Source organism: Quercus robur, chromosome 1 (assembly GCF_932294415.1).
Source record: "Quercus robur chromosome 1, dhQueRobu3.1, whole genome shotgun sequence".
Lineage (NCBI taxonomy): Eukaryota > Viridiplantae > Streptophyta > Magnoliopsida > Fagales > Fagaceae > Quercus > Quercus robur.
In genome coordinates, this window is record NC_065534.1 from 17,144,665 (window position 1) to 17,170,801 (window position 26,137).

The following is a 26,137-nucleotide window of genomic DNA, read 5'->3' on the forward strand; positions in this document are numbered from 1 at the left end:
AGAAAAAATGAAACTATTAATTGTTATTTAAAATTGAAAAAACGTTTTTTTTTTGTTTTTTTTTTTATTTTGAATTTTTTCAGTTTAATTTTTTTTAATTATTTTAATTTTTTATTAATTAAAATGTTGACTTGTCATTTTTAAAAGCAAAATAAATTTTTTTAATATTATTTTATTTGCCACGTCAGCGATTAACATGCTACGTATGCACTTAGTTTGCCACATCAGCTTCTTCCGTAACCGGGTTGACGGTAGGGACGATTTTAAAAACGATTTTGAAAAATCAAGGATTGACGTAAGAGCAAAATCAGTTTAGGGACCAAATCGAGAAATTGCCCAAAATATAGAGACCAAAAGTGTATTTACGCCTTATGTTTTTATATTAACTACTGCAATTGATCATAACATTCCCAAGACAAGATGAGATAAAATAAAAATAAAAAATAAAAAATAAATTAAAAAAGAAGAAGAAGAAGAAGAAGAAGAAGAAGAAGATCTTACGAGTGAAAGGAAAACAAGTAAATTAGTTTTGTTGATTAGCAGCATTGATTTCCATTCAGAAAGTGTGGTATTGACTAGCGGCTGAATCTTTCATGCCTACAACTACAAACAGATAGGGAAAGAGAAAAAAAGAAAAAAAAAAAGAAAAAAAAAAAGAGAGTAAACAAAGGAGTGAAGAACTAATTAAAGATATACTTTACACATTTTCATTTGATTAGAATTTAATTATTAGTGGCAAAGCGCACGTTCCAATGTTCCACTACTTTGGTGGATTTGGAGAGAGGGAGCTTAGTACTATTCCATCAAAATCCTTGAGTTGAGTTAGCTAGTGTAAGAAGAGAGTGATTTATCAACCAAAATAAAAGTGTATGAAGAGAGTGCAGAAGAAACTACAGGGGTGAAAAGAGAGGATGTTGTCACAAACTGGGACGGGAGGAAAGTCTTGATTAAAATAGTAGCCCAATGTATATCCTTTTGTGCAATGAGTTGCTTCAAGATACCATACAAGATATAAAGAACTCACACCTACTATGAGTAATTTTTGGTAGAGACAACAAGGCCAGAAATCAATAGTTTGTTGGCTTAGTTGGAATCAATTGTTTATAACAAAGAATATAGAAGTAAAGTCTCACATGTAATAATATTGAGAAGAGTGGCTAGTCTATATATATATATATATATATATATTAATAGCCAAAGTTTATAGAAAATCCAATTAGATTTTAATTGGATTTTCAATTTTGCACCACGTGTTCCATTTAATTTTTAATTTTGTGCTAAGAGTCTAAATCCAATTAGATTCAAAATTGGATTTCAATTGGAGTTCAATTTTCTGCCATATGTCCATCTAAGTTTTTAATTTTTGTGACAAGTGAATTATTGAGTGCAAAAATCAAAGAGTCTAAAACCAATCAAATTTTGAATTTTATATATATATATATATATATATATATATATAAAATATGAAAAACCATTACATATTTTAGAAACGTATGGTTTAAAAAAAGTGTAAGCTAATATTATGTATAATTTGAACATCTACTAAAAAAATGTGTAATTTGAACCATATAATTGTGATTATTTTTGATTGTACCCGTGCATTTATATGGGACTACACACTAGTTAATAAAAAATAATTAGGCCCAAATTCATTGATTTAAACTATTAGGTCAAGTGGTATTCTTATATGTTATATTAACTACTCAATTAGAGTATAGTAATAAAAATTTAGCCTTTCGTGCGGCGACAATTATGGGTTGTTGGGTTTTGTGGTGGTTGTTGAGGTGGGCTTGTGGTGGTTTTTATTTTATTTTATTTTAATCAGGAGTTATAGACTTATAGTGGCTATGGGTGTTTGTGGTATTTTAATTAGGATTTATAGTGGCTTTGGGTGTTTGTGATGGCTAGTTGTAGGTGCTTGTGGCAGTGGGTGGTGGCTAGTTGCCATGGTTATGGTGGCTGGTTGTGGTAGTGGGTGGTTGTGGCTAGTTGCTATGGATTTTTGTGGGTGGATGTATTATTTATCATAATAAGTGATGTACTAAGATAAGAGATGAGATGTAGGGTGTATTGTTAGATGAAGTGTTAAAGTAAATAATGTAACTTTTTGAGATGCTAAAAGCTAAATATTTTAGCAGCTCCATTGTGAATACTCGTAAAAGCATCCACAGCAGTGGAGCTAAAAATTTAGTTATTTGGCACTTACAAAAGTCACTATCTATTTTACCGTTTCACACCCTACAACAATGGATCTATATTTTTAGCCATTTGATTAAAATAATACAAAAAACTCATTAGAATAATAATAAAAACTTTCATAGCAAACTTTAGTAACCAATCACAACCACCTCCACCATCAGCCACAATCACACCCACAACCACAACCACCACCACCACCACCACTACCACTAGTCCACAGCAGGGAAAAAAAAAAAAAACCACCAACCCAAATCCCCAACTTTTTCCTCAACCCAAACCAAACAAAATCACCAAACCACATCAAAATCCACCTCCACCATCGTAGCACAACCAAACCACAACCACCATCACAATAGCTAGCCTCAAGCTCAACCAAAAAACTAGCAACCAATTGAAAAAAAAAAAAAAAAAAAAAAAAACTCACCCTCAAGATACCCAAGCCAAGAGCACACAATTAGAAATCTTAAAACCCGGATATGCAATCCAAAGAGACCCACATAGCAACCACACACCACGACCCTAGCAACCCACCCACGAACCTAGGGGCAGAGTGGAGGTGAGGGAAGAAGAGCACCAACCGTTTTGGCACTGAGACCACCCACAAACCGTTTCAGCATCGAACCTAGCAGCGGCTTGGGTCTGCGCTGGGCAAGGGCTTGGGTGGGTGGCAAGTGGAGGAATTGAAGCTTGCAATGGTAAGAAATGAAGAGTGTGAGGACCAACTGAGGGGAGAGAGGAGCAATGGGTAGAAATGGGGAAGGAGGAGAAAGAAAATATATATATTCTCCGTAAGTGTGAACACAAAATAAAATAATATTTTTTTTTACCTTTGAGTTACAATGCACATCTATCTTTAGAGATAGATGTATACTGTAGCTGAGAAGCCAAATTTTTTGGCTATAGCTCCACTGTTGTAGCTCCATTTTTGTGATTGGTAATGCTAAAAATAGCAATATAGCTATTTAGCACCACTGCTGTGAGTGCTTTAAATAAGCTAAAAAAGTTAATCCAAACTCACACGGGTATATAACAAGTAATGTCTATAGTATTTCCATTTACAATATATAAAATAAAATATTAAATTTTATAATATAGCCTCCCTGAATGCGAGGTTTACAATATATAAAATAAATTTTAAATTTTATGATAAAGCCTTGGTGAATGGGAGGAATCAAGTAAACTGGTAAAGTCAAATTGGATAAATGCAATGCAAAATATTTATTAAAAAAAAAAAGGACGAAAATGAGTTGCCATTCCTATTATCCATACTCTTTCTTTTTATTACGGGTTCAGACAGGTTAACAGTCCACATCCAATTTTGCTAGGGCTAATTGAAACACCCCTTGGCAAATTTATGTGACTTTCCTTCAATTTCCAAACCACTAAACAAAACAATCAAATATAGAGCAATAAAAAAGAACCAGACAAAGAAAGAAAATTCCTTGTGGATCTTACATATTTTCGACTTCTTATCCTTTTCTCTCTCTCCAAAAAGACACTATATAAGGTCTTTGTTCTTTGGCGCCACGGGCAATAAGAGCAAAAATAATTTGGTGTATAAAATATAAATTATGATGTCTTGGTTACAACAGCAAAAGTGGAAATCTTTTTTAATAAATAAATAAATTCCTGAATTAGAAATCTTTTTTTTTTTGGTTCAGGGGAAAATACAAACAGAACTAACTCACTATATCAGTGAGAACAGAGTAAGAGGTCCTATTATACAATACACCAGCTGCATCAGGATTAACAAAATACAAAACATCAGGACTAGGAGGATAATCAAAAACCAAAAACTCCTCAGCCATGCTGCTACCCAGTCCTGCAAGTGCATCAGCGCACCTATTCCCTTCCCTGAACACGTGCACCACTTGGGTCTGGAGGAACCTGCTTAGCAAGTATCTGCAATTATTAAGAAGAGGGAGATATGGTTTATTAGCACCACCTGTGGAAGTAATGAGATTAACCACCACTTTAGCATCCAACTCCACAACCAACCTAAGAACTCCCATGCCTAAGGCCAGCTTCCTGAATTAGAAATCTAGATTGTTTTTTTTACTGAAATGATGGAAGTATTATTAAAAAAAAAAAAGTCCCATACCCTAGATTGTTGAACATTGAACAACAGCATTGCTCCCGTCTTTTTTAGGAAAGTTTGTTGCTGTCTGGTTGTTTAATCATAATGATTATCACAATTTTTTTTTTTTTTTGGATGGGATATCACAAAATATATTTAATACAATATAATAATTAAAGCTGAGAGGCGACCTTAATATATATATATACACACACACAAGGGACAACTGAAACATATATACATGCTTCAGTCTTATAGTTTGGTGCATTTAGAAGCAGCTATGGAGCTAACTGGTAGGAGAATGACATGGATATGTTCTTATGTGCTTCTTCAAATATTGCTCATCTCTAGCTATGCCACTTCACATTCCATAGTCAAGACTCTACCAGGTTTTGATGGTGATCTCCCATTCAAGCTTGAAACTGGGTTAGTTATTAATTCACTCTTCTATATATGTTCTATCTTGTAACTTTTATTTCCTAGGTTTTTTTAGAAATTTGGTTCAATTATCTTGTATAAGATTTAGCCAATACTTTTTAATTAGATATATAACTAGCTAGCTCATCAAACCAGCCGTTGAAGTGATTGAACTATATGCTATAAAATCATCTAAGAAACCATGTAGCCAAATCATCTCCTTTCCAGCTTCAGTTGCTGCAACATACTCAGCTTCTGTAGTAGACAAAGTAACAATCTTCTGTAGATTTGAAGCTCATGATATAGCTGTACCACCCAGAGTGAAACCAAACCCTGTAGTACTCTTTCTACTATCAATATCACCAGCAAAATCAGCATCTACATAATCCTGCAGTTTCAAACTTGCACCTGTGAAGCAAAGACATGTATCTGATGAACCCTTCAGATATCTCAGAATCCACTTGACTCCCAATGCTGCTTTCCAGGCCTACTCATGAATCTGCTCACAACTCCCACTGCATGTGCAATGTCTGGCCTTATACACATCATAGCATACATCAAGCTGCCAATAGCTGAGGCATAGGGCACCTTGGTCATATGGTCCCTTTCTTCTTCTGTCTTCGGTGACTGTTCTTTGCTTAGTTTGAAATGACTACCCAAGGGTGTGCTTACTGGTTGAGCTTCATTCATGTTGAACCTGCTGAGAACTTTCTTCACATACTCTGACTGTGAAAACTTCAATGTATCATTAGCCTTGTCTCTAATGATTCTCATATCAAGGATTTGCTTTGCAGCTCCCAAATCCTTCATTGCAAACTGTTTGGACAATTGCTTCTTCAGATTATTAATCTCCTCAATGCTAGACCCTACAATAAGCATATCATCCACATACAACAGTAATATGATGTAAGAATTGTCAAAAGACTTAACATAGCAACAGTGATCAACTTCACATCTCTTGAACCCAATTCTATGCATAAAACTGTCAAATTTCTTGTACCACTGTCTAGGAGCTTGTTTTAATCCATACAAGCTCTTTCTCAGTTTGCAGACTAGATTCTCTTGTCCTTGAGTAATGAACCCTTCTGGTTGAATCATGTAAAGGTCTTCCTCTAAGTCACCATGAAGGAATGCTGTCTTCACATCTAACTGCTCAAGATGTAAGTTTTCTGCAACCACCAATCCCAGTACCAGTCTGATTGTTGACATCTTCACAACTGGAGAAAATATCTCTGTATAGTCAATGCCTTTCTTCTGTTGGAACCCTTTAACAACTAATCTGGCCTTGTAACGTTTGCTACCATCATGCTCATTCTTTATTCTGTATACCCACTTATTGTGCAAAGCTTTCTTTCCTACTGGCAATTCAGTCAATTCCCATGTTTGATTCCCTAACAAGAAATCCATCTCATCCTTCATGGCTAACTCCCACTTGCTTGAGTTCTCATCTTGCAATGCTTCATCATAACACTCTGGCTCACCACCATCAGTCAACAGGAGATAATTTAGAGTGGGTGAATAACGCTGTGGAGGTCTAATGTTCCTGGAAGATCTGTGGACTTCAGTTATAGGTGTACTCAGATCTACCTGTGAATTTACATTCTCTTTATCTTCTTCACCCCTTTTCTGGACAGTACCTTTAGTCAATTCATCTAATTTGACAAACTCAGATTTCTTTTGATCTATCTCTGTAACATCTAACACTACAGTTGACCTGTCCTTGTACATAACCTGTTCATTAAATATCACATTTCTACTTCTGATGATTTTCCTGTTTTGTTCATCCCAAAACCTATAGCCAAATTTCTCATCACCATAGCCAATGAAAAAACATATTTTAGACTTTGTATCAAGTTTACTATGAGCATCAGAATCAATATGAACATAAGAAACACAACCAAAAACTTTTAAATGTGAAAATTTTACCTCTTTACCACTCCAAACCTCCTCAGGAAGTCTGAACTCCATGGGAACTGATGGTCCTCGGTTTATCAGGTAAGCTGCAGTGCTAACAGCATCAGCCCAAAAAGTTTTTGGTAGTCCAGCATGCAACCTCGTACTCCTAGCACGCTCATTAAGAGTTCTGTTCATGCGCTCAGCTACACCATTCTGCTGTAGTGTCCCAGGAATGGTCTTCTCCATCCTAATTCCCTGTGCAGCACAATACTCACTGAACCCTCCATCTATGTACTCTCCTCCATTATCTAAACTCAAACATTTTACTTTTAAACATATTTCTGTCTCAACCATGGCCTTCCACTTCTTAAAGGTTTCAAATACATCAGATTTATTTTTCAGAAAATAAACCCATACCTTTCTGCTTGAGTTATCAATGAAAGTGATGTAGTACTTTGAACCTCCAAGGGATGCAACCGGAGAAGGCCCCCACAAATCAGTGTGTACTAACTCCAATTTTTCAGCCTTCGGTGTCCTACCAGTTTTCAAGAAGCTTACCTTTTTCTGCTTTCCTAAGATGCAACTTTCACACATGTCAAAATCAATGGACTTCAATTCTAGTAGTTTTCCTTTTAACAGCAGCATCTTCATTCCTTTCTCACTCATATGACCAAGTTTGCAGTGCCATAGGCTTGTATCAGTACTTGCATCAGCAACTGCAATTATGTCTCTTAGACTTGAGGTCATGTACAGAGTACCAGTCTTCTTTCCACGAACCAATACCCTAGCTCCCTTTGTAACCTTCCAAGTACCACCAACAAATAGTATTGCATGTCCTTCATCATCAAGTTGTCCAACAGAAATCAGATTCCTCCTTAGGTCAAGAATATGTTTAACCTTCTCCAGTAACCAAACAGATCCATTGGGCAACAGTATCCGAACGTCTCCCATACCTACAACATTCAAGACTGAACCATCAACCAAATACACCTTACCAAAATCACCTGCAATATAATTCTGTATGATTTCTTGGTGTGGAGTGATATGAAACGAAGCTCCTGAATCCAAAACCCAATCATCAAGTGGACTGTCTACTGCAAGAAGTAATGCATCCTGTACCTCTTCTGTTACAGCATTAGCAGAATCATCTCCATTCTTCTTCTTAGGACTTTTGCATTGATTCCTAAAGTGATATGTTTTCCCACAATTCCAGCATTGTACTTGTTGGCCTGATCTAGATTTGCTTCTGTTTCGATTAGAATTTTTGGATTTTGATCTGCCTCGATTTGAATTTCTGTCATTACCTCTGCCTCTTGTCTCAAGGTTTAGGGCAGAACCAGATCCTGAGGTTTCGCCTGCATCTCTTCTGCGAATTTCCACAGCCAGAATTAAATCTCGTATGTCATTGTACTTCAACTTTTCTTTTCCTGTAGAATTGCTTACTGCCATCCTCATTGCCTCCCAACTATTTGGCAAAGAAGCCAAGACGATCAAAGCACGAATCTCATCATCAAAATCAATTTCTACAGACGACAATTGATTTGTGATAGTATTAAATTCATTCAGATGTTGTGCTACTGATGCATTCTCTGCCATCTTCAAATTGAACAATTTCTTCATCAGATGCACCTTGTTGTTTGCGAACGGCTTTTCATACATACCGGACAAAGCCTTCATTAAATCTGCTGTGGTCTTCTCCTTTACAACATTGTGTGCAACAGACCTAGACAGAGTTAACCTAATAACTCCCAATACCTGTCTATCAAGAAGAGTCCATTCCTCAGCCTTCATAGCCTCAGGTTTTTCCCCTAGAAGCGGTAGATGCAACTTCCTCCCATAAAGGTAATCCTCGATTTGCATCCTCCAAAATCCAAAGTCTATGCCATCGAACTTTTCTATTCCAGAGGCCTTTCCTGCTTCCTCTGCCATTGCTCCCACTCAAACCTAACCCTAGGCTCTGATACCACTTGTTGGTAAATAAACACCTTGGGCAGCTTTCTTGAGTAATTAATATAACATATAGAGACACACTTTAACCCAAAAGGCCTAAGCCTAATAGGTATGTGCTCAATTATGTTATATTAACCACTCATTCTTCTTATATTTATTCAATGTGGGACTTCACTCACACGTGTAACCCAACAAATCTCCCCCTCACGTGTGAGTCTGCCTCTTTATGGGCTTCAAGACCTCTTTGTGGGCCATGAACAAGTCCTACTCACTCCCTCTTGCCTAATAGCTTTCTCTTTATCAGCGTGTCATCCATGGGTCTCTCGTACGCCATCCATGGGAACCACATGTCAACCCCACACGCACATCCATGGGAACCCCGTACGTCCATGTCCATGGGAACCTCGCACCACACCATTATTTAGCACCATTAGCAATATTCCTTTGTTAGGCTTTTTCTTTTTTTCTTCTCCAGGATCTTTATGTGTGGGCCGTTTAGGCTTTCTCTGTCCCCGCTGAGTAGGGACCATGAACACCTCACTACCTTCGCCGCACACCACCATGGGCTTTGATACCAGTTGTAGGGAATTTAACCAAAATTCCTGACCTGTGAGAAACAAAACAAATAGAGAAAACACACGCCAAAGAAAACAATCACACGCACAAGACAATATTTATGTGGTTCGGCAATTTGCCTACGTTCACGAAATTGTAGGGATTTCACTATTATCAGGGAAAATACAATAGTGCACAAGAACGCTCTCAAGAAACCCAATTCCCAATACACCCTAACTCTCTCTCACCCACAAGACAAAAAAACACTATTCTTTCTTCTTATGCGGCTGCTAGGTTATTAGGAATTATCTCTATCATCAATTCTCTTCATCTTGCCGCATATCATAAAGCACATATATATATATATACATACATATATATATATATATATATATGTTACTTTATAAAGTCGGCTACTGGGATTCCTAATACAACTTGCATTAGGTCAATTTCTATGACTGGATTGGGCTTGGTTGGGCCTTATGGGCTTGTGGCAAAATTCAAGCCACACTAACATGTTTAACCGAGTCATGTCACTAAAACTATACACGAATAATCTCTTTAATCACCATGTAATAGAATGAAGTGAGATGGTTTCAGAAAAGTTTGGAGCCAAACTTTTTCCTTCTAGTTTACATTCATTAAAAAATAAAAATTAAAAATTAAAAATTAAAAATAAAAAGGAAGGAAGAGATGAAGAAAATAATATGGAAAATTAATTGTTGTGAAATAATTCCATTGGATAACATATAACTTTAGCATTTTCTTAAATTTATCTTGTTTATAATTCAAACAAAGTATCACAACATTCTCTTTTGTTTATTAAGTATGACCATGAGAATTAATATCAGGGATACGTGCTCTCGAGCCCAAAGTCAGATTCATATCTTGATGCCAACTCAAGAGTTCCAACTGCTCATCGTTTGACTCTTATATCAGATGAACTTTATAAGGTTATTACTCTTCATTTGCTAGTTACATAAAATTTTAAAGTTCTATCTCATTTCCTCCCAATAGGGTTATTATTGTTCCTTTGCTAGTAATATATGAAGCCTTTAAAGTTCTCTATTTCATTGTCACCTTATTATTTCCAACACAGCTTAAGATTTAATGACGCATGAGAAAAACAATTATCATGCGCATAAACAGTGATTTTTCATGAAATAAATCTCTCTTAAAAAAAAAATTATTATTATTAAAAAAAAAAACCTTTTTAGCTATGTATATATATATAGATGTTGTTACTTGTTAGCTAGTCTATCATGAATATCACATTAGCACATTAATATCCTTGATTGACTGAAAAAAAAAAAAAATATATATATATATATATATATTAATTGTTCTTGATTTTAGTCTAATCAAAGGATTCTCCTAATTAAATTAACTTTAATTCTTATACGTATCTGGTGTAAGGTTCAGTGTAAATAAATAATCATGAATAGTATGAGTTTTTTCTTTCTTTTATTTTACCAGATGCTTTTAAGGTTATAAAGACCAATGTCATTTTTCTTTATATCTCTCTCCACTCTTGAATTTTTTTTCCCACCTAATTCGCAAGTAAATGTTAGAACCATGCACTAATATATAGTGCTGGATTCATAGAGTTACATGCGCTTAGCTTCTTGTTTACACAATATCTTATTATCTTATTTTCTCTAAAATTCATTTGTTAATTCATATTATATGAATTCTGAATTTTGATGTAATTTTATTTCCCTTTTCAAGTCGGCCAAAACAAGTTGCAAGGGTGATTATGTCAATATAGATCCAACCAACGAAGGATGTATGGCGGATGTTGAAGCTATAGATGAGGTCAGTTAACAAAAAAAAAAAAATTACAAGATGGCTATAAGGCAAGCAAGTAGCAACCATGATTGAATTATGAAGTTCAATCAAGGAATATTTGTGTGAGTATGCTACAGGTAAAATATTAAATGTTATATATTCTTGATCATGTTCATCCAAAGCATTTAAAATCCATAACTTGGGAGGGCTAGAAGTGACTTCAATTGAAGATGAGTGAGCTATTGCCTTATAAAATTAAGAGTATATTGTAAATTATACCTTTTAAGTTTAGAGTTATTTTGATTTTTTTTTCATTTATGTTTGAAAATTTGAATTTCATCCCTAACTTTTTTGCTTAATGGGAATTTCATCCCTAACTTAAGCATACAATATTTTCCAAAATTGGTCCAATTATGCTATATCATTTAAGTATTTTCTTCACATGGACAAAACAACATCATTATTTAAAAAATTTTAATACATTAAAATTTAAAACTACATTGATTTAAGTTGATGTGGCATTTAACGGTCATTTCCTCAACAAAATTAGATGAAAGAGACTGAAACAAAGTGGTATATATATAACACTAAGATAAAAATCCAAAATTGTAAACATAATGGGACAAAATGACCCTAAACTCAAGTTGTGTAACTTGCATCTTGTACCCATTGAGAATGAGTCACCATTTGATAGCGCAGTTACTCCGTGGAATAAACACAGTTCAAGTTCTAGAACCGGTATGTGCTAAGGGTTCTTCGAAAGCAGATAAAGTAGATTGGGATCAAAAAATTCTCATGAGTACTCCCAACTATTTCCTCCATTCATTGCCTCGAAATAGTGCATTTTGGTGTCGTGTAAGCCTCTCTCTCTCTCTCTCTCTCATTTGCTTCTAATCTTATTTTGGAAAGTATTTACATAACTGATTGGTTTACATTTTAGGATTACGAGCTTCTACTAGCTGAAATTTGGGCAAATGATCCAAGTGTTCGAGAAGCTCTTTATGTTAGGGAGGTACATAAATCTTATATATGCATGAGTTTTCATTTTGTAATTAACTGAGAACTTCATATGATGCTAGGGAATTACCAAAGGCAATTGGCATATGTGCAACTCCAGCCTAGCTTACACAGAATATTTTGAGTACTATTGTGAAAGCTCAAGCTGTAAAATTGAAGAGCTTCAGTAAAACCAGTGTCGTCTAAGAAGAGTAAATGAAAACGCTTGTCGTTTATGTTATGTAAGTTAGTCTTGGATTAGTGCTTATACGTGTGCACGTGTAAAGGTTAGTTACAGGGTTGTTAGAGTAAGTCTTAGTCTAGGAAATATTTACTTAGATATTTCCTATGCTTTCTCAGTGATATATATATTGTAGTTGACGAACACTATTGTAATCAAGAATTCATTTTATCAAATCTCAGTATTCTTTTCAATACCAGAAACTCTCTCTTCCTCTCTGTTTTCTCTGGGTTTTCCTCTGTGCTTTTACATGGTATCAGAGCTTGAATCCACAACAATGGCTTCCGCAAATGCAACTTCTTCGTCTCCTAATTCAAATTCAACACCTGCTATGGCTAATACAGCTTTACCTGTCAATACTTCACTGCTTCTGCTATCCAATATGTCTTCGATGATGACTGTAAAGCTCGATTATGGCAACTACATCGTTTGGAAGCATCAAATTGAGGTAATTCTTGAAACTTACTCAATGATTGATGTAATCAATGACTCTGTTATAGCTCCTGATCGTTTTCTCAAAGATTCTTCTGGTAATTTCACTACTGAGATTAACCCTAATTTCATTTCCTGGAAAAACCGTGAGCAAGCTATGTTTACTTTTATCAATTCAACTCTGTCTCCTTCAATTCTTGCTCTTACTGTTGGGCAAAAATCTGCCAAAGGAGTTTGGAAAGTATTGGAAAAGAGATTTGCTTCAATTTCAAGGTCTCATGTGATGAGTCTTCGAAATGAATTGAATGCAATCAAGAAAGGTTCTGATTCAATTGATAGTTATTTTCAAAAGATCAAGCAGACTCGTGATAAGCTAGCTGCTGTTTCAGTGTTTCTTGATGATGAAGAGCTTCTTCATATAGCTCTTGATGGATTGCCATCTGAATATGATTCTTTCAGTTCTGCAATTAGGACTCGTAGTGATGTTCTGTCTATTGAAGAACTTAACACTTTGCTCAATTCTGAAGAGAGAGTGATTAAGAAGAGATCTAAAGCTTTTGCTGTTGATCCTAATTCAGTGGCCATGGCAATGAATTTTCAGCCACAGAATCAGGGTTTCCCTCGAGGAAGAGGTGGTAGAAACAATAATCAGAGAGGCAGAGGTGGTCGTGGATATAATCCAAATGGTGGTCACAATTATGGTGGATATGGTAATTCAGGATATAATCCTAATTCAGGTTTTAATCCCAATTCTGGAGGATATGGGAATTCAGGTTACAGTCCTCATTCAGGTCCACAGTATAATCAATCTAAGTCTCAAGGAGGACAAAATCAATCCAATAGGCCAATTTGCCAGATTTGTGGTAAAAATGGTCATATAGCAGTTGATTGCTATCACAGGATGGACTTTGCATATCAGGGAAAACATGCTCCTGCCAAGTTAGCCTCAATGGTAGCTAACTCTTCACAAGTGCAGTCCTGTAATGGTTGGCTTACTGATACTGGATGCTCAGACCATGTTACTCCCAATCTATCTCAGTTGTCATTGCATCAGCAACCAATTCAGGGCAATGAGACAGTCACTGTAGGCAATGGACAAGAGCTTCCTGTCACTCATGTGGGTCATGGTGAGCTTCAAACTTCTACTCATAATTTTAGGCTTAATAATATACTTAGAGTTCCTGATCTTGCATCCAATCTCTTGTCTGTTCATAAGTTGTGTCTTCAAAATAATGCATTCTGTTATTTTGATGCTGAGAAGTTCTCAATTCAGGATTTGCCTTCGGGGAGGATCCTCTACAAAGGGTTGAGTAAGGATGGAGTCTATCCCATTCCCACTGCTTCTCCACTTTCATCCTCTGCTGCTTTCAACTCTAAGTCCAGTGTGTCTGTTTTTACTTCTATCAAATCTGATCTAATCTTGCTTTGGCATCATAGACTTGGACATCCAAGTTCTAGAATTTTATATTCTGCCTTGCAAAATGTAATAAAGAATGTGTCTTTGTCTCAGATTAATACACTTTGCTCTTCCTGTACATTTTGTATAAGTGCTAAAATGCACAAGTCATCTTTGAATAAGACTTCCATTGTGTCTAATTCTATCTTGGATATTGTTCATAGTGATGTTTGGGGTCCTGCCCCTCTCACATCTATTCTTGGTTTCAACTACTATGTGATTTTTGTTGATGATTATACAAGATTTACATGGTTATTTCTGTTGAAACATAAGCATGAAGTTCTTTCTGTATTCAAACACTTTAAAGCTCTTGTTGAAACTCAATATTCTACCAAGATTAAGGTCCTTAGGACAGATAATGGTACTGAGTATACCAACACTGCCTTTCAAGCATTTTGTTCTTCCACTGGCATTCTTCATCAAACCTCTTGTCCCCATACTCCACAGCAAAATGGTGTTTCTGAGAGAAAACATAGGCATATAGTTGAAACCGGTCTTTCTCTCCTCTACAAATCAAATCTTCCCTATAACTACTGGTCTTATGCTTTTTCCACTGCTGTGTATCTTATCAATAGGCTGCCTTCTTCTGTTTTGAACTTCAAGTCTCCTTGGCAGTCCATTTATTCCAAACCACCTCCTCTTCATGCTCTTAAATCATTTGGTTGTGCTTGCTATCCATATCTGACCCCTTATAATAGGAATAAACTTCAACCCAAGTCCAAAGAGTGCATCTTTCTTGGATATCCTCCATTATCCAAGGGCTATATCTGCCTTGATCCTTCTTCAAATAGAATTTATATTGCTTGTTTTGTGTTATTCAATGAATCTCTTTTTCCTTTCACTCATAATTCTGCCTGCACTAATCCTAATATTCCTTTCACATCTGATTTCTCTCATTGGTTTCCTTCCTCATCTCCTTCTATTGCTGAACCTACTGATGTTTCTTCTTCTTGTGCCTCTTCTTTTCCTTTGGATCTTACTGCTTCTCTACTACCCTCTGCTCTAGCTTCATCATTGCCTATACCTGTTGTTCCCTTACCTGCATCCTCACCATCTATACCGGCTGCCTCTCTACCTAATTCCTCCCCACCTATACCTGATTCATCTTCTATTCCTTCTGCCTCTTCTTTACCTGTCACTCATAATCATCATCCTATGGTTACAAGATCTAAACATGGTATATATAAGCCTAAAGCTTTGCAAGTTACCCATGACTACACTGTGACAGAACCACCATCTTTTGCCATTGCTGCTAAACATCCTCAGTGGGTTGCAGCCATGGATTCTGAATTTAACTCTCTTCAGCAGCAAAAGACTTGGTCTTTGGTTCCTAGGCCAGCTACTAAAAACATTGTTACTTGTAAATGGGTGTACAAATTGAAAAGGAACAGTGATGGGTCCATTGCTAGGTACAAAGCTAGGTTGGTTGCTCGGGGCTATCTTCAACAGTTTGGGTTGGACTATGAGGAGACTTTTAGTCCTGTTGTGAAGCCTACCACTGGCAGGTTGCTTTTGGCTTTGGCTGTGAATCAGAATTGGGAACTAAGGCAACTTGATGTGAGTAATGCCTTCCTACATGGTTTTTTAAAGGAGGAGGTGTATATGGCTCAACCTCAAGGGTATGTTGATTCTAAGTTCCCTAAGCATGTTTGTCTTCTCCATAAGGCTCTCTATGGTCTTAAGCAAGCCCCTAGGGCCTGGTTCGAGAGGTTTACCTCTCACTTATTTCACATTGGGTTTTCTGCTTCAAGTGCTGATGGTAATCTCTTCATTTACAAGCATGGTTGTCATTTGGTCTTCCTTTTATTGTATGTTGATGACATTGTTCTTACTGGCAATGATTCTTCTTTTACTACTTCTCTCATTCATCAATTGGGTTCTGAATTTGCTCTCAAGGATCTCGGCCCTCTTCATTACTTTCTTGGTCTTCAAATTGACTATACATCCAATGGTTTATTTGTGCATCAGACAAAGTATGCCTCAGATTTGTTGGCAAAGTTTGCTATGACTGATTGCAAACCTTGCAAGACTCCTTGCTCCCCAAATCAGCACCTTCTTCCTCATGACAGTTCTCTTCTTGCTGATCCTACTCCATACAGAAGTCTTGTTGGTGCCCTTCAGTACCTCACTTTCACACGGCCTGACCTGTCCTTTGCAGTCCAGCAAGCTTGCCAATTTATGAGTCTTCCTACTCAGAATCATCTTCAAGCGGCTAAGCGTATTTTGAGGTACATTCAAGGGACTTTACACTATGGTCTTGCTTTTACCCCTGGCCCTATCTCTTTATCTGCTTATAGTGATGCAGATTGGGCAGGGGATCCTGTGGATCGTCGGTCCATTACTGGAATTGTTGTCTTTTTTGGAAATTGTCCTATTACTTGGTCTGCCAAGAAACAAGCTACTGTCTCTCGATCTTCCACTGAGGCTGAGTATAGAGCTTTGGCCTCTTCCGCTGCTGAACTTTGTTGGATTCGTATGCTTCTTCGAGATTTGGGTGTCTTTCTTCCTCGGCCTCCTTTATTGTGGTGTGATAATGTTAGTGCATTGGCTATTGCTTCGAATCCTGTGTTTCATGCTCGGACCAAGCACATCGAGGTTGATTACCATTTTGTGCGTGAAAGGGTTCTTAAGCATGATCTTTTGGTGAAGTATATTTCTTCTCATGACCAGCTTGCTGACATTTTTACTAAGGGCCTGCCTTCTCCACGGTTTCACTGGCTTGCATCCAAACTCATGTGGAAATTCCCCTTTCGTTTGAGGGGGGATGAAAGCTCAAGCTGTAAAATTGAAGAGCTTCAGTAAAACCAGTGTCGTCTAAGAAGAGTAAATGAAAACGCTTGTCGTTTATGTTATGTAAGTTAGTCTTGGATTAGTGCTTATACGTGTGCACGTGTAAAGGTTAGTTACAGGGTTGTTAGAGTAAGTCTTAGTCTAGGAAATATTTACTTAGATATTTCCTATGCTTTCTCAGTGATATATATATTGTAGTTGACGAACACTATTGTAATCAAGAATTCATTTTATCAAATCTCAGTATTCTTTTCAATACCAGAAACTCTCTCTTCCTCTCTGTTTTCTCTGGGTTTTCCTCTGTGCTTTTACATATTGATTACCATCGAAATCTCAGTAGAACCAACCTTCGATCTCTCATATATTGGTAATAGCTTATAACTTCCTTTTGCAATCACTTTTCCTTTTTTACAATATTTTGACATTGCTGTGACGCAAATTTATATACAATTGAAAATGTTTGATGAATTCGGTCATACGAACATGTAATTCGGTTCAATTTACAATAACAGACTGTGAAGTCAAATAGGATCATTAAGCCAAGTTGTGAAGGACCCAACTCCTTAATTAGCCAATGTCATGATTATTGATGAGTCATGTCAGATCTCTTAAGTTTCATATGTAGTACCGCCAAAGATCTAATGGAAATTAGAACATTAATTTTAGGTTAGGATACATATAGGAGTATATATATTGATACATTTTAAGTGAAAATTTTTTGAATTATGAACATTTCTATTGAAAACACTTAAAAAAATTATTTGTCGAAGAAATCATCAACCATATATGTTAGAGAAATTACAGGTCAAGCAGTGCACTTGTGCATGTACATATGAAGTAACACAGAAATTGAATATAAAATATAAAAGGTTTTTCATTGCTTGCAAGAGTCGTGTATATTACTGTTTGTATCATTATTTTTTTAATTACTTTAATTATTACCAGTAGCATGAATAGTTTTTCTTATTAATCATATTTTTGATGTCTTATAGTGCTGATCTAGACATGTTAATACCACATATCGCTACTCAAGAAATGATAAGGTCTTTGAACTTGACTTTGGACGATTCATGGCGTGCATGGTTTGTTGATGCTCAAGTTGCAGGGTCAGTTTCTGGATTATTACCAACTTCAATTCTACGCAGTTTATGCTAACTTCTTTTTTTTTTTTCTTTTCTTTTCAACTTTGAGTTGTCTACTCTAAACTATGTTTACTAACTTTAAACGTGGAATTACATTGTTAATGATTTCATATAGATACACAGAGAGGTACAAAAATAATGATTTCTACATGACATACTCAAGTGTCAAGGTAAGAAAAAAAATATCTTAATTTAGCTATTTTTCTTTTTCTAAATATGCACACAATTTTTTTTAATGTTAATTGCGTCTTGATTCCAATAATGTAGGGAGCAGGTCATGTAGCTGAAAAGTACAAGCCTAAGGAGGTCGATGCCATGATTGATAGATGGCTCGCATATTATCCTCTCTAATTAATAATAATCACTTGATTGAGGGAGTAATTAATAGGTACTCTCATGAATGTAAGAGGAGAGAACTGCAAGATTTTAAGAAAACTTTATTTGGCCCGCGTTTAAATGATAAATGAAAACTCATGTTTTAAGGATTTTATTTGTAAAAGACGTTATGATGAATAAGAATTTCTAAGTAACTCTCAATTGGTATAACCCCTTTGGTTATTAAACACATTGAATTTACAAGTTTTAAACTCCTTGATGAAAGGAGGTTATAGAACAAATCTTAATTTAAAAGGTTCCTAATCTTGCCTATATATATAACCTGTCTCTATCAAAAGGAAATGTGTAAAATAAAGGTCATAGACTAGAAGACACGTTTTATATACACTATCATATAGTGAGTCTTATTTTTCTTTAAACACTTAAACAACTATAACTAGAGGTATGTTTTTATTTGTTTTGTTTCCGCTGCATGCTCTAAATTTTATCTTACGTACATTTGGTATCAGAGCCATCCTTCGCTATGTTGTTTAGTGATTTTAGTTAGAGAAATTTCTATTATTTTCATTGGTAGTTACATTGTATGTATTTGTTTTCATAACATGTGCGACTCAAGGATTTTGTTTTCTCTAATTTTAAATTGTCCACGTATTGTATTTTACAATATGCTAATGTGGACTAGTGAGTAATTTGACTAAAATACATGCCAAGGCACTTAAAGTGTTCATAAATTTGATTTTGATTTTGATATTCATCAAGTGCTCATCCAAGTATATATGTTTGTTTCCTAGATATAAAATCTTAATTATTTGGAAAATAATTTGTAATAGTATGGTGGCTCATATGACAAACATGCCTCAATAATTTGTACAATTTTCAATTGTAAATTGCTTTAGAGACATTTTTTTTGTGGATTAATATATTTGGCATGATAATACAAATAATCCTTATATTTTGGAAACAATAAATTATGGGGATAAATGTGTTGCATGTAAGTTTGCAATTATTTCATAAAGTTTATTGTTACAATTGAGATTTGGATCATTGAAGTGAAGAATGTGTTTAATTAAGTGCATTTTAGGTTTCTTTGCACTTATCATGTTGTGAAATATTATTTCATGTCATCTTGGAGTGCATACTGTCATGATCAATATTAGGATTGATTGATCTTTATGATGAATATCAAAATGACTTATGAGTGGCCATAGCATCTTAAGCCACATGATAATCACGTCAAGAAATTTTTACAAGACTTGATTAGGAATAAAGGCATCTATATGGCAATTAATTCATGAAGTTAATGACTTGGCCCCATAGGGAGGTTATTATTTTTATGATTTAATTGGAATAAGATGGTGAATGTAGCATCAAGATGAGATTTTTCCTAGGCCCATAGGTATGGAAAATTTGATTCTTAGTATTTATATTTACTAGTTTTATGAATAAAGTTTTATAGTAAATTTATGCATGATGTACCTCTGCCCATAAGAATGTCGAATTTACTACTAAATTGACATTGGTTAATTAGAATTAAAGTTTAAATTTCATAGCATTAAAGTTTATTTTGTTTGGGTTTGTGGATCTTTGTTTTGGTACTCATGTGGATGAACCTACACCCATCTCATTGAATAAATATGTCAAATGAGAAACTAAGTACGAGGGTGAGAGTGATCTAATTGCTTAGGTATATAGGTATCCTACTAATGATATATAAAGGTTTACCAACTTTGTTGTGCCATTTGGTTTTACTAGACACATTGGTAATCGGTGTATATACCTTAAGATCAGTGGGAGTAAATGTATTGTTTTTACGCCTAAATATGAATGACATACTACTTGGAAGGAGTGATTTCATTTTGTTATGTAAGATATCCTATATGCTATATATGAAGCTATAAGACAGGCATTATGGATAGGTCTTAAGGTTGTTGATTTTATGATGAGACCTTTAAAGATTTTAAAGATAACTCGGCTATAATTTTCTTCTCTAAGGACAATGATTGTGAAAGCCAAAATAAACATATTGACATAAAGTAACTCAGTCTAAGAGAGAATTTTAAGAAACTGAAAGTGTCCATTGTGTTAAAATTATTGAGCTAATATATGTTAATTTCATAACTAAAGGTTTGTCGGCAAAGCAGTATAAAAGTCTTTTAGACATATGGAACTTGTTAGCTCATTTGGTGTTTAATTTTACTCTAATTATTCTATGTTTTGGACACATATTTGGTTAGTTTTGGAGAAGAAAATATTTGATTTTTATTTTGTGCACATAAAGTATATGAATTAAGTTAGATATATCTCTGGAGATATATAAGGATGATATATCCGTGGGGATGTATAAAAGAGGACCCGAATGGCTAATAGGTAGTTCATTCATAAAGAATTAATGGCTCATAAAGTACTCATGTAAGGATTACCATACATTATAATACATGGAAGGAAGTACTTATTATCATTAAGGGTAATACTGCCATGATTCATGTATTGAATTCTTTATTTGAGTGAGAGCATTTCACAACTAGATGACATGAGTAATATCATGACCATGTTAAAGTTAACATCATTTATCAAGTAATTTAAATGTCAAGTGGGCTAAGTGGGAGAATGTAAGATTTTAAAAAAACTTTATGTGGCCCATGTTTAAATGATAAATGAAAACTCATGTCTTAAGGACTTTATTTGCAAAAGACATTACGGTAAATAACAATTTCTAAGTAACTCTCAAGTGGTATAACCTCTTTGGTTAATAAACACATTAAAGTTACAAGTTTTAAACTCCTTGATGAAAGGAGGTTATGGAACAAATCTTAATTTAAAAGGATCCCTAGTTTAGCCTATATATATAGTCTATCTCCATCAAAAAGAAATATGTAAGGTAAAGGCCATAGACTAGAAGTCACCTTTTATGTAAACTATCATATAGTGAGTCTTATTTTTCTTTAACAGTTTATACGCTTAAACAACTATAGCTGAAGCCTGAAGGTATGTTTATATTTGTTTTGTTTCCGCTGCATGGGCTAAATTTTATCTTACAAGAACAACATATCACCATATTCCAAAAGTACCTAATAATTCTCTTTGTTGAGATCTTTCACTATTTTTCTTGAAAAAGAGCAAAGCAAGTCTTATTTTGATGTAGCAAGTGGCCTAAGCGTTAGTTCTTGAATTGGTATTGAAGACGGTAAGAAATAAGACATACATGACGGGTCTACCTGATGGGACTGACGGGCCCACCTGAACGGGCCTGACGGCCCTGCCTGACGGGCATGACGGGCCTACCCGAACGTGCCTGACGGGTTGGGACTGTTGGGCCTGTGCAAGGACTATCCCACGCGCTTTGAAGGCCCATCGCTGACAGGCACAGTAAGGGCCCATGATCCAAAATCTCCATCTCCTAGAAAAGCCCTATGATCCGAAAACGGAAATCTTGACTCACTACGCTCAAGGGAATTTGTATGAGAGTCCCACATTGAAAAGGTTTGGAAACCAAGAAGAAAAGTCAACCCTTTATCACTATAAAAGGCCTGCCACCCTCAGAGATCGAGGTACGCTTTAATTGACCCTCTCTAACGCTCTAAGTAAAACAGAAGAATTCTAACTTGACCATCGGAGAACCTTTGGCCGGCACCACACCGGTGCTCTCTGAAGGACATCCGTCGATTGTTTTTGCCGTGCAGGTTCGCTTCGAGTCGCGAGTACGGTGTGACCCATTGGTGACAATTTTCGACGTCATCAGTTGGCGCCGTCTGTGGGAATAACGACCGGGTACAGTAACATTTCCTAGATAAAAGAGTTACATGGTACTCACACGCTCGATGGCAACCACAAATGACGTCCAAGAAGATGCCCCTACGACTGCCCTTGAGAGACAGGTCAAGACACTCGCCGCAGCCGTGGAGCGCCTCACCAAACAAAACCACGACCTGATAGAGCAGCTGAATCAAAAGAGTGCGGCGGTGAATAGCCAAGGAGAAGATCAAGAAGGGAACAGTGAGGAAAGGAGAAATAATGACGGACCACAGGAGAGTAACGCCCCGAGCAAACAAGTGCGACGGGACGCTAGCATCCCTTCAGTGACGGATACAGCTCCACAACCCATCATCGCGGAGATGCAGGCGATGAAGGAACAGATGGAAGTACTGATGAACGCTCTCAAGGGGCGAGTGTCCAGCGATCTTGACGACCTTGTCAACCGGACTGACTCGCCATTTACGGCGTCCGTCAATTCCTTCCCCCTGCCGAGTAAGTTCCGCATGCCGAGTATGGACAGTTATGACGGAATCAAGGACCCTCTCGATCACCTAGAGACCTTCAAGACCCTGATGCACCTTCAGGGAGTGGCAGACGCAATTATGTGTAGGGCATTCCCTACAACCCTGAAGGGCGCAGCAAGGATTTGGTTCAGCCGGCTAACACCAAACTCCATCGGCATCTTCAAGGAGCTGAGCGCTCAGTTCACTACGCACTTCATCGGAGGACATCGGTATAAGAAATCAACAGCTTGTTTAATGAATATCAAGCAGAGAGAGGAGAGACGTCCAAAACCAATGGGCGGAAGGTTCACAAGTTTCACTCCGTTGACCACCCCGATAGACCAAGTCCTAATGCAGATTAAGGACGAAGGATCCCTGACGTTTCCGGGAAAGCTGAAGAGTGATCCCAACAAAAGGTCCAGAGACAAATATTGCCGCTTCCACCGTGACCATGGTCACGACACGGCCGACTGCTATGATTTGAAGCAACAAATCGAAACCCTTATCCGACAAGGGAAATTGAAGAAGTTCGTCAGTAAGGAGAGAACGGATCAACCCCCATAAGAACAACATCCCCGTCGAGAAAACGAGCGACCAAGGCCCCCATTGAGGGACATAAGGATGATAATTGGAGGAACAGGTGTTGCCGGATCGTCAAAAAAGGCTCGCAAAACATACCTTCGGATGGTACAGAATGTCCAGTTGGCGGGTACAGTGCCAAAGATGGCAAGAAGGGAAGGCCCCATTATCGGGTTCTCGGAAGAGGATGCAAGACGCCTACACCACCCACACGACGATGCACTCGTCGTCACCTTGCGGGCAGGCGACTACAATATCCACCGAGTGCTGGTCGACAACGGCAGTTCGGCCGACATCTTGTATTATCCGGCGTTTCAACAAATGAGGATTGACAGGGAACAGCTAATACCGACAAACGCCCCGCTCGTTGGTTTTGGAGGGAGTAGGATATTCCCTTTGGGCGCAGTCACGTTATCGGTGACAGTAGGAGATTACCCCCAACAAATCACCAAGGACGTAACATTCTTAGTGGTCGATTGCTCGTCAGCCTACAATGCTATTATTGGACGACCCACGCTCAACTCGTGGAAGGCGGCAACATCAACTTACCACCTGATGATCAAGTTCCCAACGGAGTATGGGGTAGGAGAGCTACGCGGAAGTCAAATTGCCGCACGAGAATGCTACGTAGCTATGATGGAGGTGGAAGACCAGATCCAGGCCTTGAACATAGAAGAACATCGAACGACGGCAGAACCTACAGAGAAGCTAGAGGAGATAACTCTCGACAGTTCCAATCCAGACCGAACCACCAGGATCGGAACGCTTGCCAAACCCGCAATCCGTCAAGAGCTTGTAGCTTTCTTGAGAAGCAATAAGGATGTGTTCGCCTGGAGCCATGACGATATGCCAGGAATCGATCCCTCGGTCATGGTACATAAGTTGAATGTGTTGCTCACGTTTCCACCCGTCCGACAAAAGAAGAGAGTATTCGCCCCGGAACGAGACCAAGCAATCGCGGAAGAGGTCCGCAAACTCCAAGAGGCAAGCTTTATTAGGGAGGTCTACTACCCCGATTGGCTGGCGAATGTGGTAATGGTGAAAAAAACGAGCGGCAAATGGCGGATGTGCGTGGACTTCACAGATCTTAACAAAGCATGCCCCAAGGATAGCTATCCCCTTCCAAGGGTCGACATCCTAGTAGACTCGACGGCTCAACACCAATTGCTAAGCTTCATGGATGCTTTCTCGGGTTATAACCAGATCCGCATGCACGAGGACGATCAGGAGAAGACTTTGTTTGTAACCAGTCAAGGACTCTTCTGTTACAAAGTAATGCCATTCGGCCTGAAGAATGCAGGAGCAACATACCAGAGACTAATGAACAAGATGTTCGCACAGCAAATCGGGAGGAATGTCCAAGTCTATGTCGACGACATGCTGGTGAAGAGCCGGAAGGAGGAAGACCACTTGGAAGATCTCAAGGAAACATTCGGCACACTTCGATCCTACAACATGAAACTCAATCCGGGAAAGTGTGCATTCGGTGTAACGGCGGGCAAATTCCTAGGATTCATGGTATCTCAAAGGGGGATTGAAGCTAACCCGGACAAAATCCGAGCCATAATGGAGATGGCCCCCTCGAGAAACGTGAAGGAAGTACAGAGCCTTAACGGCAAGGTAGCGGCATTGAATAGATTCGTGTCGAGAGCGACGGACAAGTGTTTACCCTTCTTTCGAACATTGAAAAAGTCATTCGAGTGGATGGATGAGTGTCAGCGAGCCTTCGAGGAGTTAAAAACCTATCTATCTTCACCACCTCTACTGAGCCCCTCGCAACCAGGTGAAGAACTCTTCCTCTATTTGGCTGTCTCCACGGTGGCCGTCAGCGCGGCCCTAATCAGAGAGGAGGACAGGGCACAGAAGCCCGTGTACTACGCCAGTCGGGCGCTCCGCGGTGCCGAGGAAAGATACCAACCTATGGAGAAACTCGCTTTTGCGTTGGTCACGGCGGCTCGCAAGCTCAAGCCCTACTTTCAAGCCCATACCGTGAACGTAATGACAGACAAGCCCTTGCGAAGGGCACTGAGTAATCCTGAAGCCGCGGGTCGACTGACGCTGTGGGCAATAGAATTGAGTGAGTTTGACATCAAGTACCGTCCACGTGTGGCCATTAAAGGACAAGCTGTAGCCGACTTCATAGCAGAGTTTACGCATTACGAGGACAAGGGGGCAGAAGAACCCCCCCAGTGGAACATCTACACCGACGGATCATCCAATAAGCGAGTTGGAGGAGCCGGCATAGTATTGCTGTCACCTGAAGGAGACAAGATTGAATGTATGATCCGTCTCGACTTCCCCATTACCAACAATGAAGCAGAATACGAAGCGGTGGCAGCAGGACTCGACCTAGCCAAAGCCGCCGGAGCTGAAAGTGTGGTCGTGCATTGCGACTCCCAAGTCGTGACCAATCAAGTAAACGGAGATTATGAATGCAAAGGGGAAAGGTTGAAGAGATATCTTGATCAAGTAAGGGCGAGAGTCGGCGGGCTAAAAGCAATGTTCGTCCAGATCCCCAGGGGAGATAATGAGCTCGCCGATCGGCTAGCCAAAGCCGCCTCAGCAGAACATATGATGACACCGGGTAATGTACTTCCCTTTGTTCAAATCTTTCCGCTAATAGACCCCGACAACATGCAGGAGATACGCTCCGAAAGAAACTGGACTACGCCGATAGCTTCATACTTAAAGGACGGGATATTGCCTGAAGAGAAGGAGGCAGCGAGAAAGCTAAAAGTCCAAACGGCAAGGTTCGTCTTGATAAAAGACATTCTTTACAAGAGAGGTTTCTCCCGTCCTTACCTGAGATGTCTCGGGGTTGAAGAGACAGACTACGTGATGAGGGAAGTACACGAAGGAATATGCGGGAACCATTTTGGATCGCGGTCGTTAGTGCACAAACTGTTACGAGCTGGGTATTACTGGCCGACCATGCAAAAGGATGCTGAGTCCTACGTTAAAAGATGCGACAAATGCCAGAGGTTCAGCAATTTTATCGGACAGCCAGCTGAAGAGCTAACCCCTATA

General features: G+C 38.0%; 2 protein-coding genes across 2 annotated transcripts in view; both read left to right on the forward strand.

Moving 5' to 3' along the window:
• Positions 1–4,682: 4,682 nt before the first annotated feature.
• The window catches only part of LOC126723631 (serine carboxypeptidase-like 16), a 76,256-nt gene continuing 54,801 nt past the window's right edge, over positions 4,683–26,137 (forward strand). The window contains exon 1 of the mRNA XM_050427262.1: positions 4,683–4,702. The gene's annotated coding sequence lies outside the window, so the exon portion shown is untranslated. The remainder of the gene's footprint in view (positions 4,703–26,137) is intronic.
• On the forward strand, positions 17,117–18,485 carry LOC126723668 (serine carboxypeptidase-like 13). Its single transcript, XM_050427287.1, has 4 exons — positions 17,117–17,164; positions 17,790–17,903; positions 18,055–18,109; positions 18,207–18,485. Exons 2-4 carry the CDS (start codon positions 17,803–17,805, stop codon positions 18,288–18,290), a joined length of 240 nt encoding a protein of 79 aa, XP_050283244.1. The 5' UTR covers positions 17,117–17,164; positions 17,790–17,802; the 3' UTR covers positions 18,291–18,485.

Bases quoted from the DNA above. Each gene is read 5' to 3' on its own strand.
- LOC126723668 (XM_050427287.1), top strand. From the start codon at position 17,803: ATGTTAATACCACATATCGCTACTCAAGAAATGATAAGGTCTTTGAAC. The intron at 17,904-18,054 runs GTCAGTTTCTGG...GATTTCATATAG, and splicing joins GTTGATGCTCAAGTTGCAGG to ATACACAGAGAGGTACAAAA. The intron at 18,110-18,206 runs GTAAGAAAAAAA...CCAATAATGTAG, and splicing joins TGACATACTCAAGTGTCAAG to GGAGCAGGTCATGTAGCTGA.